A 16,283-nucleotide genomic window follows, 5' to 3' on the forward strand; every position below is an offset into this window, starting at 1 on the left:
CTCTATTTGTGTGAGAAAGGAAAAAAATTTCATTTGGGTACAACGTTGCATGACTGAGCAATTGCCAGCTAAAAGTAGCACAGTGCTGAATAGTAAAAAAATGGCCTAGTCATGTATGGGATAAAGCCTTCCGGAGGTCAAGTGGCTAATGAAATGTCATTTGTGAGTTCTAACAAAATACACAAACAGTGCAATGCGCCAAATTCAGCGCATCAGCACTATTGCTCCCAGCTCACACCAGCGGCTGTGCTTTCAGCATGGCTGCTGGTGTGAATGAGCGTCAAAGCATGGGTCAGTAAATAAACGTAGCCCAATTTCATGGGCATACAGCTTGCATTGGTGATCAGTTTAAGATGCTTCCATCTGAACACCTTCACAGGTGCATTTGACCTGCAGCTAACCTGCTTCTGACCTGCATCAATCTGCCTCTGTATTCCAATTGACTTGGATGGAGAAAAAAAAAGCAGTTCTGAAGCAAACAAAAGCTCACTAGCATGGACCCTAATGAACGCATTATTTTCATCTCTTTTATTGAAAGGGCTGTTATCTGTTGTTCCCTCCATACAGTTCAATTATATTTCCTAAGAACACACTTACCACGTATTAGTGTATTGTATGCCCGGCCCCAGCTGTTCCTGTGGTCAGTGGTGAGCACACCCACTGGCTCCTTGTCGGTTTTTTTGGAGTGCGCTCGCAGGAAGAGCATCTGTTGGTGAATCTGGTCTTCTGTCAGTGGGGAACCATCACTGTTGTAGACATCAAGCTCAAAAAACTGGTGTAGACCAAGATACAAGAATGACAACAGAAAAGACAACGTTAAAAACTAAAATATGTACTTTTATTCATCAGCATGGTCAGCTGATCTCCTTGAAAAAGTCTCCTAAGATGAAACAAGTCTGGGTGGGACTTGTGACGACGTCATCACGCCACCAGTTCGTTTTATCGCTCTTTGAATATTGGATTATGTTAGTACCTTCTTTTAGTAAATAAACACAAGATGTGGTTTTACATTGTGGACCATTTGTGACTTCTGTTTTTGATGGTACTGAGCTATGTCCCTTGCTGGGGAGCCCTGTGGTTCCATTCTCCTGTTTGTATACTGGATTGCAGCTGACAGTTCTCTTGCTTCATTGAGCATTACAGACCTCCTATAACCTGGGGTTTTGTTTTTGATAAGAAGCAGGTGCTTTTGAATGGTGGTGGAACTCGTGGGGAAGTCACAGAAAAGTTTTTAGCACTATTGGTAGACTTTATTACGTTTTTTGCATGATTTGCACAAATTGTATATTTACTCATGGTTTACAGACATTTATGTTGGACTTTAAATACATATAAGAGAAGAGAGACAGCAGCGCCACTCTAAGCATAGACGGTTAAAATCAGGCAGATTTAATGGTACAATTGCACTCACACAGATAGGTAACAGGTAGGCATGTCAAGTGATCAGCCTGACGAAGAAGTGAGCATGCTCCGAACGTGCGCCATCTTGGAAACCCGGTTCATGCGGTGACTTCATCCCTGCGAGCCTCCCTGCACTCCTCTACTACTCCCTAAGCCCTGCACACCAGCGGAGCGGCGGGAATACACTCAGAGCGCAACCAAAGGACCTGATGCTCCCACTGGACCTCCATCACTTGACATGCCTACCTGTTACCTACAGTTGTGACCAAAATTATTCAACCCCCACTGAAATTGAGTGTTTTGGCCAGTTTGACATTGCTTTTGATCATTCAGTCATCTTGCTTACATTTACATTAAAGAGGCACTTGTAGGTCAGACAAATATAACATAACAGTTATAATGAAATAACCACAAATGTCTTTTCTGTGCTCACAGCATTATCAGTTTTATTCAACCCCCAAGTGACATTCAATCTTAGTACTTAGTACAGCATCCTTTTACAGTTATAACAGCTTTTAAACGTGAAGCATAGCTTGACACAAGTGTCTTGCAGCGATCTACGGGTATCTTCGCCCATTCTTCATGGGCAAAGGCCTCCAGTTCAGTCACATTCTTAGGCTTGCGCACTGCAACTGCTTTCTTTAAGTCCCACCAGAGGTTCTCAATCGGATTTAAGTCTGGTGACTGCGATGGCCACTCCAAAATGTTCCAGCCTTTCCTCTGCAACCATGCTCTAGTGGACTTGGAGGTATGCTTGGGATCATTGTCCTGTTGAAAGGTCCAACGTCTCCCAAGCCTCAGGTGTGTGACGGACTGCATCACGTTTCCATCCAATATCTCCTGGTACTGAAGAGAATTCATGGTACCTTGCACACGCTGAAGCTTCCCTGTACCTGCAGAAGCAAAACAGCCCCAAAGCATGATTGACCCTCCACCATGCTTCACAGTAGGCAAGGTGTTCTTTTCATCATAGGCCTTGTTCTTCCTCCTCCAAACATAGCGTTGATCCATGGGCCCAAACAGTTCTAATTTTGTTTCATCAGTCCACAGAACACTATCCCACAACTTTTGTGGTTTGTCCACATGGCTTTTGGCATACTGCAGTCGACTCTTCTTATTCTTTGGAGACAGCAAGGGGGTACGCCTGGGAGTTCTGGCACGGAGGCCTTCATTACGCAGTGTGCGTCTTATTGTCTGGGCTGAAACTTCTGTACCCACATCTGACAAATCTTTTCTCAGTTCCTCAGCAGTCACACGGGGACTTCTCTCCACTCTACGCTTCAGGTAGCGCACAGCAGTCGAAGTCAGCATCTTCTTTCTGCCACGACCAGGTAGCGTTTCAACAGTGCCCTTTGCCTTGAATTTGCGAATGATGCTTCCTAAGGTGTCTCTTGGTATGTTTAACATCTTTGCAATCTTCTTATAGCCATTGCCCTTCCTGTGAAGAGAAATCACCTCTTCTCTTGTCTTCCTGGACCATTCTCTTGCCTTCACCATGTTTGTAACCACACCAGTAAATGTCTAGAAGGAGCTGAGTATCACAGTCATTTTAAAGCTGCCTAATTGGTGCTTATTATGCTTGATTGCTGCTCGGTGACATCCACAGGTGTTTTCAATACCTGATGGAAAGCACCTGTATGAACCTCTGTTCTTCAGAGTGGTAGTCTTTAAGGGGTTGAATAATTGTGGCAATGAAGAAACCACATAAGAACCATTTACTACTGTATTACATAAACAATTGATGTCATTTTAGTTGCATTTGGGTAGTTACAACGTCCTTGTAGGATTTGATTCTGAATACAATTCCAAATGTACACTATAGTCCCTAAACCCCTTTACAGCATTGGGGGTTGAATAATTTTGGTCACAACTGTATCTACAGTCAGGTCCATAAATATTGGGACATCGACACAATTCTAACATTTTTGGCTCTATACACCACCACAATTGATTTGAAATGAAACAAACAAGATGTGCTTTAACTGCAGAATGTCAGCTGTAATTTGAGGGTATTTACATCCAAATCAGGTGAACGGTGTAGGAATCACAACAGTTTGCATATGTGCCTCCCACTTGTTAAGGGACCAAAAGTAATGGGACAGAATAATAATCATATATCAAACTTTGACTTTTTAATACTTGGTTGCAAATCCATTGCAGTCAATTACAGCCTGAAGTCTGGAACGCAGAGACATCACCAGACGCTGGGTTTCATCCCTGGTGATGCTCTGCCAGGCCTCTACTGCAACTGTCTTCAGTTCCTGCTTGTGTGTAACAGATAGTGTGTATGTGTTTTTGTATCCTGTCATCTTAAGCCTAGTACACGTGGGCCGAATGTCGGGCGATATCGGCCAGTTCAATAGAAACTGGCTGACATTCGACCCATGTGTAGGGCGGCCGATCCAACAGAAGCTTCTGACGAAGGGGCATGACCAAAAAAAGTCTGCCGATTGGCTCCCAATGGCTGGGAGCACTTACTGGAGTGTTCTGGCAGGGAGCAGCCCCCATTGTTAGAACACAATAGCACAGCAGGGGAGATTGCAGTACTAACATTGGATAGTTAGTACCAGGGGCAGACTGACAACTCATGGGGCCCCCGGGCAATGGGGGATCATAGGGCCCCTGTGTCCTTGCCCAAACTCAAAAAAACCTATGAAAAAAAAAAAAAAAAAAAAAAAAAAAAAAAAAGGTACCAGGGGCGTCTCATGGGGCCCCCTACTGACCCCGGGCCCTCGGGCAGTGCCCGAGTTTCCAAATGGTCAGTTCGCCCCTGGTTAGTACAGTTGCTCCTCCTGAGCTTTCAGGGGGTTTTTCCCCATTCAACTGGCTGGGTTGAATAAAAAACTAGTAGTGTGTACCAGGCTTTTGCTTTAAAAGGAGCCAGACATTGGATGTTACTATTAAGAAGAAAGTCACCTGATAGTTTTTACAGACGGTCACGCGATGGGGTGGGGCTTTGTTCGGCGGCTGCAGAAGGACCCGATCTCTTTTGTAGCCAGGCTCTCTACAGGAGCCAAAGAATTTATGGTACTGGTCAGGACACAGGGGGTGACCCCGCCACAGCTCCTCAAGACCACCAGGGCTGGTTTGAAAGAAAATAAAGATTTTGAAGCTTTAATCTTTGCAAATTTCCATGATCAGTTGTGAAAAATATGCTGTAAATGAAGAAAGCTTTCAGAAATAGAAGTGTTAACCATTTATTTTGATCAATAACAAAATGGAAAGAAAATGAACAAAAGAAAAATCTAAATCAATTTTTGGGGTGACCACCCTTTGCCTTCAAAGCAGCATCAATTCTTCTCGGTACACTTGCACACAGTTTTTGAATAACTCAGCAGGTTGTTGCAAACATCTTGGAGAACTAACCACAGATCTTCTGTGGATGGAGGCTGCCCCAAAACCTTCTGTCTCTTCATGTAATTCCAGACAGATTCCATGATGTTGAGATCAGGGATCTGTTGGAGCCAAACCATCACTTCCAGGACTCCTTGTTCTTCTTTATGCTGAAGATAATTCTTAATGAGCCTGGGTGTATGTTTGGAGTCATTGTCCTGTTGCAGAATACATTTGGGGCCAATAACACACCTCTCTGATGGTATGTCATGATGGACCTGTCTGTATTTCTCAACAATGAGGACACCCTCCTGACCAAATTTCCAACTCCATTTGCAGAAATGCAGCCCCACACCTGCAAGGAACCTCCATCATGCTTCACTGCTGCCTGCAGACACTCATTATTCTACTGCTCTCCAGCCTTTAACTACTTGCCAACCGCAGATAGCCGAATGATGGCTACACTGCGGCCGGCCAGTTCTGGGTGGGCGTCATATGACGTCCTCCCAGAAAGCGATCTCCTGCGCGCCCCCGGGGGGCGTGCACCCGGCGATCTCCGTAATCGCTGTGTACTAACGACACAGATGATCACGTGATGTGGTAAAAGGCCAATCACAGTGGTCTTTTACCACGTGATCAGCCATGTCCAATGACACGCTGATCACCGTGAAATGCAATTGCCAGTTTTCAGCTGCACTTTCCTTGCGCTGTCAGAGCGCGAGGAAAGTACTGCCGAGAACCGGCAGTTGTCAGAGCAGGGATCGGCACCAATCATCAGGGCACTGATGATCAGTGCCCTGATGATCGGTGCCCAGCAGTGCCACCCACCTGTGCCCAGCAGTGCACCCACCTGAGCCCAGCAGTGCCCACCAGTGCCACCCAGCAGTGCCACACACCTGTGCCCAGAAGTGCCACCCACCTGTGCCCATCAGTGCAGCCCAGCAGTGCTGCCAGTCAGTGCCAAGCGGTTGTGCCAGTCAGTGCCCAGCAGTTGCACCAGTCAGTGCCACCTATCAGTGCTGTCTATCAGTACCCAGCATCAGTGCCGCCTATCCGTGCCACCTCATTATTGCTGCCTATCAGTGCCACCTATCCGTGCCACCTCATTAGTGCTGCTTATCAGTGTCGCCTATCAGTGCTGCCTATCAGTGCCCATCTGCACTGCCTATCAGTGCCCATCAGTGCTGCCCATCAGTGCCCGTCAGTGCTGCCTCATCAACGCACATCAGTGAAGGAGAAAAATTACCTGTTTGAAAAATTGTATAATAGAAACAAAGAAACTTTTTTTTTCAAATTGTTTGCAATTTTTTTGTTTATAGTGCAAAACGTAAAGCGCCCAGCAATGATTAAATACCACCAAAAGAAAGCTCTATTTGTGAGAAAAAAATGCTAAATATTTCATATGGGTAAAATCTTGCATGACCGCGCAATTGTCATTCAAAGTGCAACAGCGCTGAAAGCTGAAAATTGGCCTGGTAAAGAAGGGGGTATAAGTGCCCGGTAGGCAAGTGGTTAATGAAGAAAAAGCCTCCTGCTACAGCCAAATATCTCATCAGTCCAGAGCACCTGCTGCCATTTTTCTGCACCCCAGTTCCTATGTTTTCATGCATAGCTGAGTTGCTTAGCCTTGTTTCCATGTCAGTGGTATGGCTTTTTGGCCGTAATTGTTCCATGAAGACCACTTCTGACCAGACTTCTCCAGAAAATAGATGGGTGTAATTTGGTCCCACTGGTATCCTGTGCTAATGGCACTAGTGGACATCTTCCGATGTCAAAGGGAAATAAGTACGATGTGTCTCATCTGCTGCATTAAAGTGCTTATAAAGGCTCAAAGTTATTTACCTACGTGCATTCTAGGCATGGAGGTAAAAAAAAAAAAAAAACCTTCTCTGTGCAGCAGCCCCCCCCCAATACTCACCTAAGCCCCCCCTTGATCCAGTGATGTGTACTGGAGTCTCGGCTATCCAGGGGCTCCCTCTCATTGGCTGAGAGAGCAGCCATTGGCTCCCGCTGCTGTCAATCACAGCCAGTGAGCCAATGAAAAGGGGGGTTGGGGCCCAAACTGCGGCTCCGTGTGTGAATGGACACACGAAGCCGCGGGTGTCCCCCATAGCAAGCTGCTTGCTGCGGGGTCACCCGACAGGAGGGAGGGGCCAGGAGAGCCTGCAGAGGACCTGAGAAGAGAAGGATCTGGGGTGCTCTGTGCAAAACCAATGCACACAGCAGGTAAGTACAACATGTTTTGTTATTTTTAGCAAAAAAAATGTAAGCCTTTAGTATCACTAAGTTTCTTTGTCCGACCACTGCATCTACAGTGCTCAATGTTGCCTGTTTCTTTGTGCTTTTTCAAAAGAGCTTGAAGAATTGAATTAATGCTGGTTTGAAGCCAAAGAGTATTCACACCAAATATTGACTTGATTTATCTTCTGTTTGCTCACTTTAAATTTTGTGAATTGATAAAAATAAACAATTAAAATACACAAATAAAAAACACACACACATGCACACACACAAATCTGATATGTAGAAATACCAGAGATAAGATTACACCAGGTAAGGTCATGTTGGAGGATATACTCACCTTTCAATTTTTGCTTTGAAATCCAAAACACCACATATTAGTTTGGAGGCAAATCTGAAATCATATGAATGAAGACATTAACATGGGCTCTCCAACGTCTACATATTTCAAATACTTTTACCAAGTCTAAAGCTCTCCTCTACCAGGCTGATTATTTTGTTTGTGAAAAGTCACTCTAAATTAAGCACTTTTTTTCTTACAAACTCAAATTCATTAAAATTTGATGTCCTTAATAATTAGCGGTTGGTACGTCACATTGCATGTGATCTCCTTAAAGTGTTACTAAACCCACAACAGTAAAATCAGTCTGTATATGCAGTAAAGCATGCTTGTTATACTCACTGTGGAACATAAGGGGTTAATCCTCTGCACTGTGTAAAAAGGCTGTCTGATCCTGTCTTCTCTGATCCGCCTCTTCTTTTGCTGTCCCCAATCCGTCTGCCATAGTTAGAGCAGCAGTGACAAGTCTGCACATGCTCAGTTTTGTGTATATTGCTAGAGATTTTTTTTTTTTGGGAGGCTGCATGTGATCAGCACAGGGCCAATCAGCACTGTCCAGACAGAGGGTCAGGGGTTATGCAGCCTCATAGGACAGTCAGAGGAGAATGAAAACTCCTACAAGATTAACCAGAGCTCAGCTGGACACTGATAGAGGTCGCAAGACTGCTATATACTGCTGATGAGAAAAGGTATTTAGCAGTTTATATATACGAAAATAATTGCATTTCCATGTTCTGTGTACTCTGGGAGACCGGATATGGTGAATGCAGGGTCCTGGGTTTAGTAACACTTTAATCTTACTTAAGAACAAAGTAAGGCTGATAGAAGGAAGTAGGAGGGAAAAGGAACCACTGAGGGGCAATTGTTTGTTACTGCCCTATATGTGACAATAATTCAATAATTAAAAAGAGGAAAAAAAATCATAATTCATGCCACAATTGCCAATATTCAGAAAGTGACAAAACTGATGCCAAGCACTGAGCCAATCAAGGAGATTTTACAGCATTCTGGTTGTACCTGTTTATCTGTAGCATCTCTCCTCTACAGCTTCCTAAAAACTCAATCTACACAGCTTCTCTGAGCTTTAGCAGGCAGGGGGCTGGGATCTGATGTCACACACTGCAAAGCACATAGCAGGGAGCTGACAGTAACCTGAGATCTGAGTGGAGGAAATAGCCAACTACCCCCCCCCCCCCCCCCCACACACACACACACACTCTCAAAGGGAAACATGCACATGCATGTGTGTTCAGGAGGCCCTTTCCTGGTCCTCTCCATCCCTTGGAGTCAGTATTAGCTGTCAGAAATGACTTGTGCAGATAGCAAAGCAGGCAGACAGAAATTGCACTAGGTTTTGGATTGAGACCATATACACAATATAGAAGGATATGCTTTGTTCATTTTTCATGTCAGAGGTTTGTAACCACTTTATTGAAGTTAACGTATCACCATCACAGGCAACTGACTTTTTTATAAGGAAAGGTATACATTGGCAGAAACCATATTTTGTCTGGTCAGGTTTCCTCCGCGTACTCCATTTATCATAAAAAGGAATAATCGTTTCAGGGTGCAATATTGAATCAAGGTAGTAAAGCTGGTTACAGTGGTACATGGATAATGGCGAATGACTCACAGATAAGCAGTAGATCCACCTATAGCCATCCTATGGGCATCTGCTAATATTGCCGACTTGGTAGGAAATAGTGTCACAGGTCACATGGGTTTTCAGTGGGTTGTAAATGCTTTAACAACCCATTGGCTTATGTTCATGCCTAGGACTCTATGCACTCTGGACATTAGCTCCAGTGCATGGGGCTCTGCCATTTAGCTGCAGGTGAAGAGCACAGGTGTCCCATCAAGTGCTGCTGCTGGCAGACCATCAAAATCAATCAGCAATACCAATGTTTAGGGCAGGGTGCATGCAGCCTAAAACTGGACTAAAAAGAACATCTTCAGAGGGCCAAATCGTGTTTGCTCATGTGACTATTCTCAATGTCTATGGCCAGCAAGGTCAAGAACTCCTTGCGTTAAGAGTAATGATGAGCACTGCAATTTAATTCAAGGGTACCTGTCACCAACTATATACATTAGAGGTAGCCTCTAGGTTTCAGGGCTGGTTCACACCAACACTGTTGGGCTGCATTGAGCAGTGCTTTCCAATGCAGTGTCAACCCAAAAGGCAGTCTTTGTACAGGGCCTGTTCATACTTAATGTTGGTGCGTACTGTGATAAAATAATGCACAAATCATTTAAACGTAGCATGCTACAAGGTGCCTCAACACATCTTAATCCATAGGATTAACACTGAAGCTAAAAAAACAAAAAAGTGAGCATGGCAAGGTTTTAAAACAACGTATTGCACCGTACAATCACACCACACTGCACATGTGTTGAACTGTGGTGTGATCCAGCCCTTTAAATGTTTGTTTCATCAGCAGATGACTTTTTTTTTACTGCGTAAGAGCAACAGGTACACTTAAAAAACAGTTATGCGATGGTCAGTTGACCTATATGAAACAGGAATAATGAAAGTAAAAAGGTTAGCGTGGTACCTCAGCTGTCCTCTCCAGTCTTTGTATTCCCTCTGGGGGAGAATGACAGCCGGGCTGGAATGTACAGGGAGTGGTAGGTGATTCTCTAGGTAAATACACTCTTGTCTCCAGTCTGTTAGCTAGATGAGTAAAGATAAAAGGATCAGATAGATATGAGAAGTGGGCAGAGAATGGAACATAAACTAGGCATATTTGAAAACTGGTGCGGTTAACAATAACAGTACTACATTCCGCCAAATTATAACCTGGGAAACCAATGACTAGCACTGTGGCCTTGAAGTGTTTGGATCCTGTCCTCCATTCCCAGCAGTACCTGCATGGAGTGTGTATGTTCATCATGGTTTATGGGTTCTTCCAGGAGATATGGCTTTCTGCCACAGGACAATAAAATATTGGTAGGAGAATTGGCTTCTGTCTAGACTGGCCATAAATTATCTGCATCTATCCGACTGGTAGATATGGAATATTTAATTTTTCCCAGCAGTGATATCTGTATAGTGCTTGTGCATTCTCCCCTGGTTTATGCAGGGTTCTTCTAGGAGATATGGCTTTCTGCCATAAGCCAAAAATATACCGATAGGATAATTGGTTTTTTACTAGATTGGCAATTAAGTATGTGTTGATAGGACTAGACACGAGATGGTGAATAGCACCCTGTAATGAGATGTGCGTAGAGTTTTTATGTTTACCCCTGGTTCATGTAGGGTTCTTCAAGGGGCTATGGCTTCCTACCACAGACCATTGTAAAGAACTCCCAGTAATCATATCTGCATAGTGTTTGTACATTCTACCTTTCTTCATGTAGGGTTCTTCAAAGAGTTATGGCTTCCTGACACAGACCAAAAGCATACTGGTAGGATAATTGGCTTTTGACGAGATTGGCCATAAATGTAGTGTCTATGGGACTGGTACACACAGGTTTGTAAATTCCTTCCAGTGTTGATACCTACATAGAGTTTGCACATTCTCCCCTGGTCCATGTAGGGTTCTTCAAGCAGCTATGGCTTCCTTTCACAGGCTAAACCCATACTGGTATGATAATTGGCTTCTAAATAGATTAACACTAAGCGGTGTGCGCCTCTGGGACCGGTACACAGGGGATAATAAATTATTCTAAGCAATGTCTGATGTGCCCCATATGCTTTAGCATGTTTTCCATAATCGGTTTGTGCCAAATCAAAATTAAAATAAAGATCCAGGCAATGGCTGAGGTCTGTAGTACCCATTTTTTTCCTGTGCACCAGTGTTCATACATATCACAAAAATATTTGCAAGTCAGTAAAACTGAAAGCCCAGTTGAAGTCTCAACTTTTTTCTACTCTTTATAGTACTGAAATGCAGTTCTTGCTATCCCACTTTAGTGATTTATGTCAGAATAGGCGAGTACTGAGGGCTGTGGCCAATATAAGTGCCTCATGCAGACTTTAAGGGCCCATCTATTGTTGATTCGGTTATGTGGGCATTACTGTATGCTTTACCACAACACATGTTAAAAGGTACCACAACACAGCTCATATTTGCTGTGCAACAATGTACAAACATGTGGCACTAACTTGTACTGTAGTGCTGTCTGCTGCTAAAAAATAGCGTGTGCACTATCTTTGGCAGTGCAGCACAATGCACGTTCTGCGTTACTGCATATTGAGCTGCACTGCAACACGAGTCCATTGGAAGGCCCATTGGGATGCTGTTCAAAATGAATGCAATGCATTGCATCAATGCATTGTGGCATATTGTGGTAAAGTACACGGTACCTCAGCGTCATAGTTTAATTGGGCCCATAATGTAGAGAAAGAGGGAGTATGTCTGACCAAGTCTGTTATAATATGGAGTGCACAGGGCAGTGTGGTCAGAATCTGGTGCCTACCCTGCAGGTCTCCTCAGTTGTTCTTAGACACAGTGCAACTGCTGTTACAAGAAAGTTGGGGAAAAATATGAAAAAAGTTACCTTGTTATGATGTGTGTATGACTGAATATCTATTCCCATGAGTTCAACTGGGCTAGAAGTTTGTGAAGGCAATTATTTCAGGAAAGTATATTGACACTGGTATGAAACAAGAACCCACTGCTGGTGAATATTAATAACAATGCAAAAATTACTTCAGTTTTTAACATAAAGAGGCCCATTTCCAATTTTATGGAGCATTATGTCATGCATTGACATGCGGTGTGTAAAGACAACCCATTAAAAGTAATGACTGCCAGCACACTAAAATGTCATCAGAATTGGACCTGACTTTTATGTAATACCATGCAACTCAATGCACTACCACAGGGGAGTTGCCTTCATACACCGGGTTGTGATTCAAAATGATGTAAAGGGGCCCTAAAGGAAACCTGGATTGAGGAAGCATGAAAGGTGCAATTGCTGATCTCTCCCTTTGAAAATGTTTATTGCCTGGATGATATGCTGGTCCAGTGGCTTCAGTATCGGTCATCGACCTTTAACATGTAGGCAGATCAGGAGTTCTGGCCACGCTTTAATTTTCTAATTTGCATGCTTGTTACAGATCAGTGACTGTATAGAGGCCAGAGCTAGCCAGGTAACCAGCGTTTTTAGGAGGTCAGCAATGCAACTATTCAGCCCAGCAGAGGTATCCTTTAATGCTGCCATCACTCAGCAGTAGAGGATCAGCAAATCTAGAATATTTGGTTTAAATCCCCAATTCTGTAACAAAAAGCTGCAAAAGGAGTTCGGAGATTTGTATCTGGACAACAAACTGGTGAATTTACCATTACATCATAAGATTAATCCAAACATTGACAGGCTCGGCTGTAAAATGCTATTTAGAGTGAAACGGAGGTTTTGCTTAGGCTGGAAAAGTTTACCCATTTTAAAAAGGTACATTCTGGGGGTAATTTACTAAAGTGAGAAGCAATGTGTTCCTTTCTTTGCCTCAAACATCCAATCATAAGTGATTTGAGTATGTCTAAAGCCCTTATAATGTATTTGTAACCAAAGTTTTTGTTTCAGTTTGGACAAGTTTTCTTTCAAATCTGACAAACATCTCCTCAACAGGGGTATAGGCTGCATTTGGAAAATATGTTCTAACACTTCCCTATTAAACACAAAAAACTTTCCATATAGATACACAAAACTTCCAGCCAACAGTTATATTAGCTCCTCAAGGCAGGGATCATAGGCAACTCCATGGGACATTCTGTTCCTTTCCCTTCTCTCTTCCTGTCTTTCCTTTCCTTCACTATTCTCTTTGTGAGATTTCATAATTCCCCTTCTTTCTTCTTCTAGTTTAGCCATTGCTAACCAAGGTTCCTCCAGAGGTTACTAGGGTTTTCTTGAACTGTGGCTGATTGACCTCTTATCTAGGACGAATGCCACTTGACAGATCCAACAATATTTTCTTGTCTTTTAGAATGGCATTCTTCCCAATGACATCCAATGAACTGGTAGATTTTTGCACTGACCGCCGTCGTGAGGATTATCCTTTCCAGTGACCGCCGTCGTGAGGATTATCCTTTCCAGTGACCGCCGTCGTGAGGATTATCCTTTCCACTGACCGCCGTCGTGAGGATTATCCTTTCCACTGACCGCCGTCGTGAGGATTATCCTTTCCACTGACCGCCGTCGTGAGGATTATCCTTTCCACTGACCGCCGTCGTGAGGATTATCCTTTCCACTGACCGCCGTCGTGAGGATTATCCTTTCCAGTGACCGCCGTCGTGAGGATTATCCTCTCTCTTCTTCTCCCTGAACACCACTAAAAAGGGACATTCTTCCCATTGACATCCAATGAAATGATACATTCTCTCAAGTGACCTCCAATAAAGGGCATTCTTCTCACTGACCTCCACTGAAAGGGACATTCTTCCATCTGATCACCACTGTAAGTAACTTTTTCCTACTGACCACCACTGTAAGAGACATTCCTCCCACTGCCCACCACAATGGGCATTTTTCTCAATGACCAACACAAAAAGGGTCATTCCAACCACTGACCACTACCATAATGGTCATCATTCCGACTGAACACCACTGTAAGGGTCATTATTCCCACTGATCATCACTAAAAGGGTAATTCTTCCCACTGACCAAATTAAATGGTACTGACCTCAAAAGTAAGGGGTAAACTTCCCACAGATGTCCACTGAAAAAGGATTTCTTCTCAGTGACCACCAATGTAAGGGACATTCTTACCACTGACACCCAATAAAATTATACAATCTTTCAAATGATTTCTAATGCAAGGGGCATTTTTCCTCCCACTGCATTTAGGTCTAAGAAGGCACATCTCTCACCGACCAAAATGAAAGGAGTCACTTCTCGACTGACAACCAGTGTAATGGGACCCATCACTGAACACCAATGTAGGGAGGCATTTCTCCATCAACCATCAATGTAAGGGAGTTGGTCTGTGTTTCTTTTCTGGCATTTTTTTCATTTCATACATATTTCATTTTAATTTTGAGATTATCACTAAAAATTATTTTATCCTATAGAGCAGGGGGTGTTAAAAATGGTACATTTATTGTTATTAATTTATTTTATCTACAAATTACTGTCCAGTACTTGAGCTGTAGATATAATTATAGCTGGGGTTCCCTAAGAAAGTATTTCAAGGGTTCCTCTGGGATTAAAATGCTGAGAAAGGTTGCTCTATTTACTCATCTATGGATTTTGTCTCCTCTAATCAAGTCATGTTACATTCGCAGAGCAATGCCTTTCAAAGCTTCTTTATAGGCCATCCTTTTTTAAATACATAATTTTAGCGTCCATATGTAATCTGAGATTTCAGAAGCTCACTTATGTTAGACGCTTGGCTCCATATATGCTTTCGAAGTCAACGGCGCCAGACTTGTACAAAAAAAAAAATCTGATATGTAATCATGTTCAGGAGAATTTAAAAACCAAGTTTCCATTGTACATTACTGGATGTTTGAAGTAAACACAGGATCACTTTAGCTCAGCTCACAATTTAGTAAATCAGGCTCTGCTGCATACAATACATAGATGTTGAGAATGAACACGCACATAGGAAGAGACAGCAGAGTGAGCACAGTTGCCCCCCAATTAAAGCAGCTTGCAAAAAAAAAATAAAAAATGCAGAAAGAATCAGTTGATTCCAGCAGCTAGAATCACAGGTGTGAATGTAAATAACTGCAGTCATTCAGCCTGTACAAAGCAATGACAGGCTGACAACATCTGCATCTTTTGCATGTAATCGCACATGCAGCAATTACCTAGTGACAAATGATCACCGTTGGACACAAACGATCTGCATCCAGGGGTGATCATCTGTCCCTAACTGCAGCTAATTGCTCCATTTGTGCGGTGGACAGACATGGCCTCTGTTGGTCTGTCATTCATTTGCACAGGCTGAATTGCTGTAGCTGTTCACATACTTCTGTGATTCCAGCTGCAGGAATCTGCTGATTCTTTCCGCAGAAATCCACCGTCTTGCCCTAATCACATGTGTGAATGGGTCCCTAAGGCTGGCCATTAACTACAATTTTCTGCCCAATTTCCTTTAGATTTACCTTCAACTATGTAGTGCAAGAGCCTGCCTAATTGGATACAATTGAAAGTGTTGTTTAGGTTTGACCTCATATGATATGTTTTTTGGTAAATCTAAAGCAAAATTCTCAAGAAAACTGTATAATGTAGAAGTTTTTTTCTAGATCAGCCAGTGAATTGCAGCTGCTTACTGAATGAATGTTTTCCAACAGCCCTGTGTGACAGAAGTCATTCATTAGATCGACTTCTGTCGAACAGGAACAGCCATAAATGGGTCAAAAGTTGGTCGGTCAAGGCTGAACCAGCTAAATTTAAATCCATGTATGGCCAGCTTAAGTTCACCTTTGTGAAAAAAATAATAAATGCATATATTTTTGCATGAAAAAAATTGTGTGTTTATTATTTTTTCAAAGTACCTTGCAGAGCATTGCCCCCGCAACCAGAGGATCATGGGTGCAATGTCAGGCTCCTTCAGACAAGCCCTGCAGCGTTCTGCCTGTTCCTCTGTACAAGCTGTCAGTTACAAAGCTGCAGAGCTTGTAAACGAACTACGAAGGTGTTCATCAGTCCCCCATAGTTCACTGAGAACTACAGCACAAGCTGTCTGCACAGTTGCAGGCGGGACTTGCAGTTTGCTCATTCATGGATTCCTGTGAATGAATGATGTGGCTGTGCAGGCTGAGCCCTGAGTAGCTGCACCAATTTTGAAGTGAGACAGCAGATGCAGGGAGAGGATCCCCACCTGCTGTCACAGGAGGGGGAGTGTTGCAGTTAATGGAACATGTTACACCAAAATACAGGTGTAACATTTTCCAAAGGTGAACTTATTCTTATGGCTACATTCACACCTTTTTTACGTTTTCAAGCATTTTTTCAAGTTTTTTTTAAAACGTTTTTAAGCATTTTTGGAAAAGAAGGGAAACATTCCTGATTAGAAGCCAAC

General features: G+C 43.2%; 1 protein-coding gene across 1 annotated transcript in view; it reads right to left on the reverse strand.

The window, feature by feature from the left end:
- LOC149449320 (carnitine O-acetyltransferase-like) overlaps window positions 1–16,283 on the reverse strand; it is a 54,348-nt gene that overhangs the window by 27,327 nt on the left and 10,738 nt on the right. Inside the window, exons 3-6 of the mRNA XM_089693398.1 lie at window positions 9,868–9,986; window positions 7,316–7,369; window positions 4,318–4,483; window positions 598–772 (exon numbers count right to left, since the gene is read on the reverse strand). Of these exons, the coding sequence (XP_089549524.1) occupies window positions 598–772; window positions 4,318–4,483; window positions 7,316–7,369; window positions 9,868–9,986 (514 nt within the window). The remainder of the gene's footprint in view (window positions 1–597; window positions 773–4,317; window positions 4,484–7,315; window positions 7,370–9,867; window positions 9,987–16,283) is intronic.

The sequence above is a fragment of the Staurois parvus genome, unplaced genomic scaffold (genome assembly GCF_062004578.1).
Source record: "Staurois parvus isolate SC_StPar_1 unplaced genomic scaffold, SC_StPar_1.0 ptg000631l, whole genome shotgun sequence".
NCBI lineage: Eukaryota > Metazoa > Chordata > Amphibia > Anura > Ranidae > Staurois > Staurois parvus.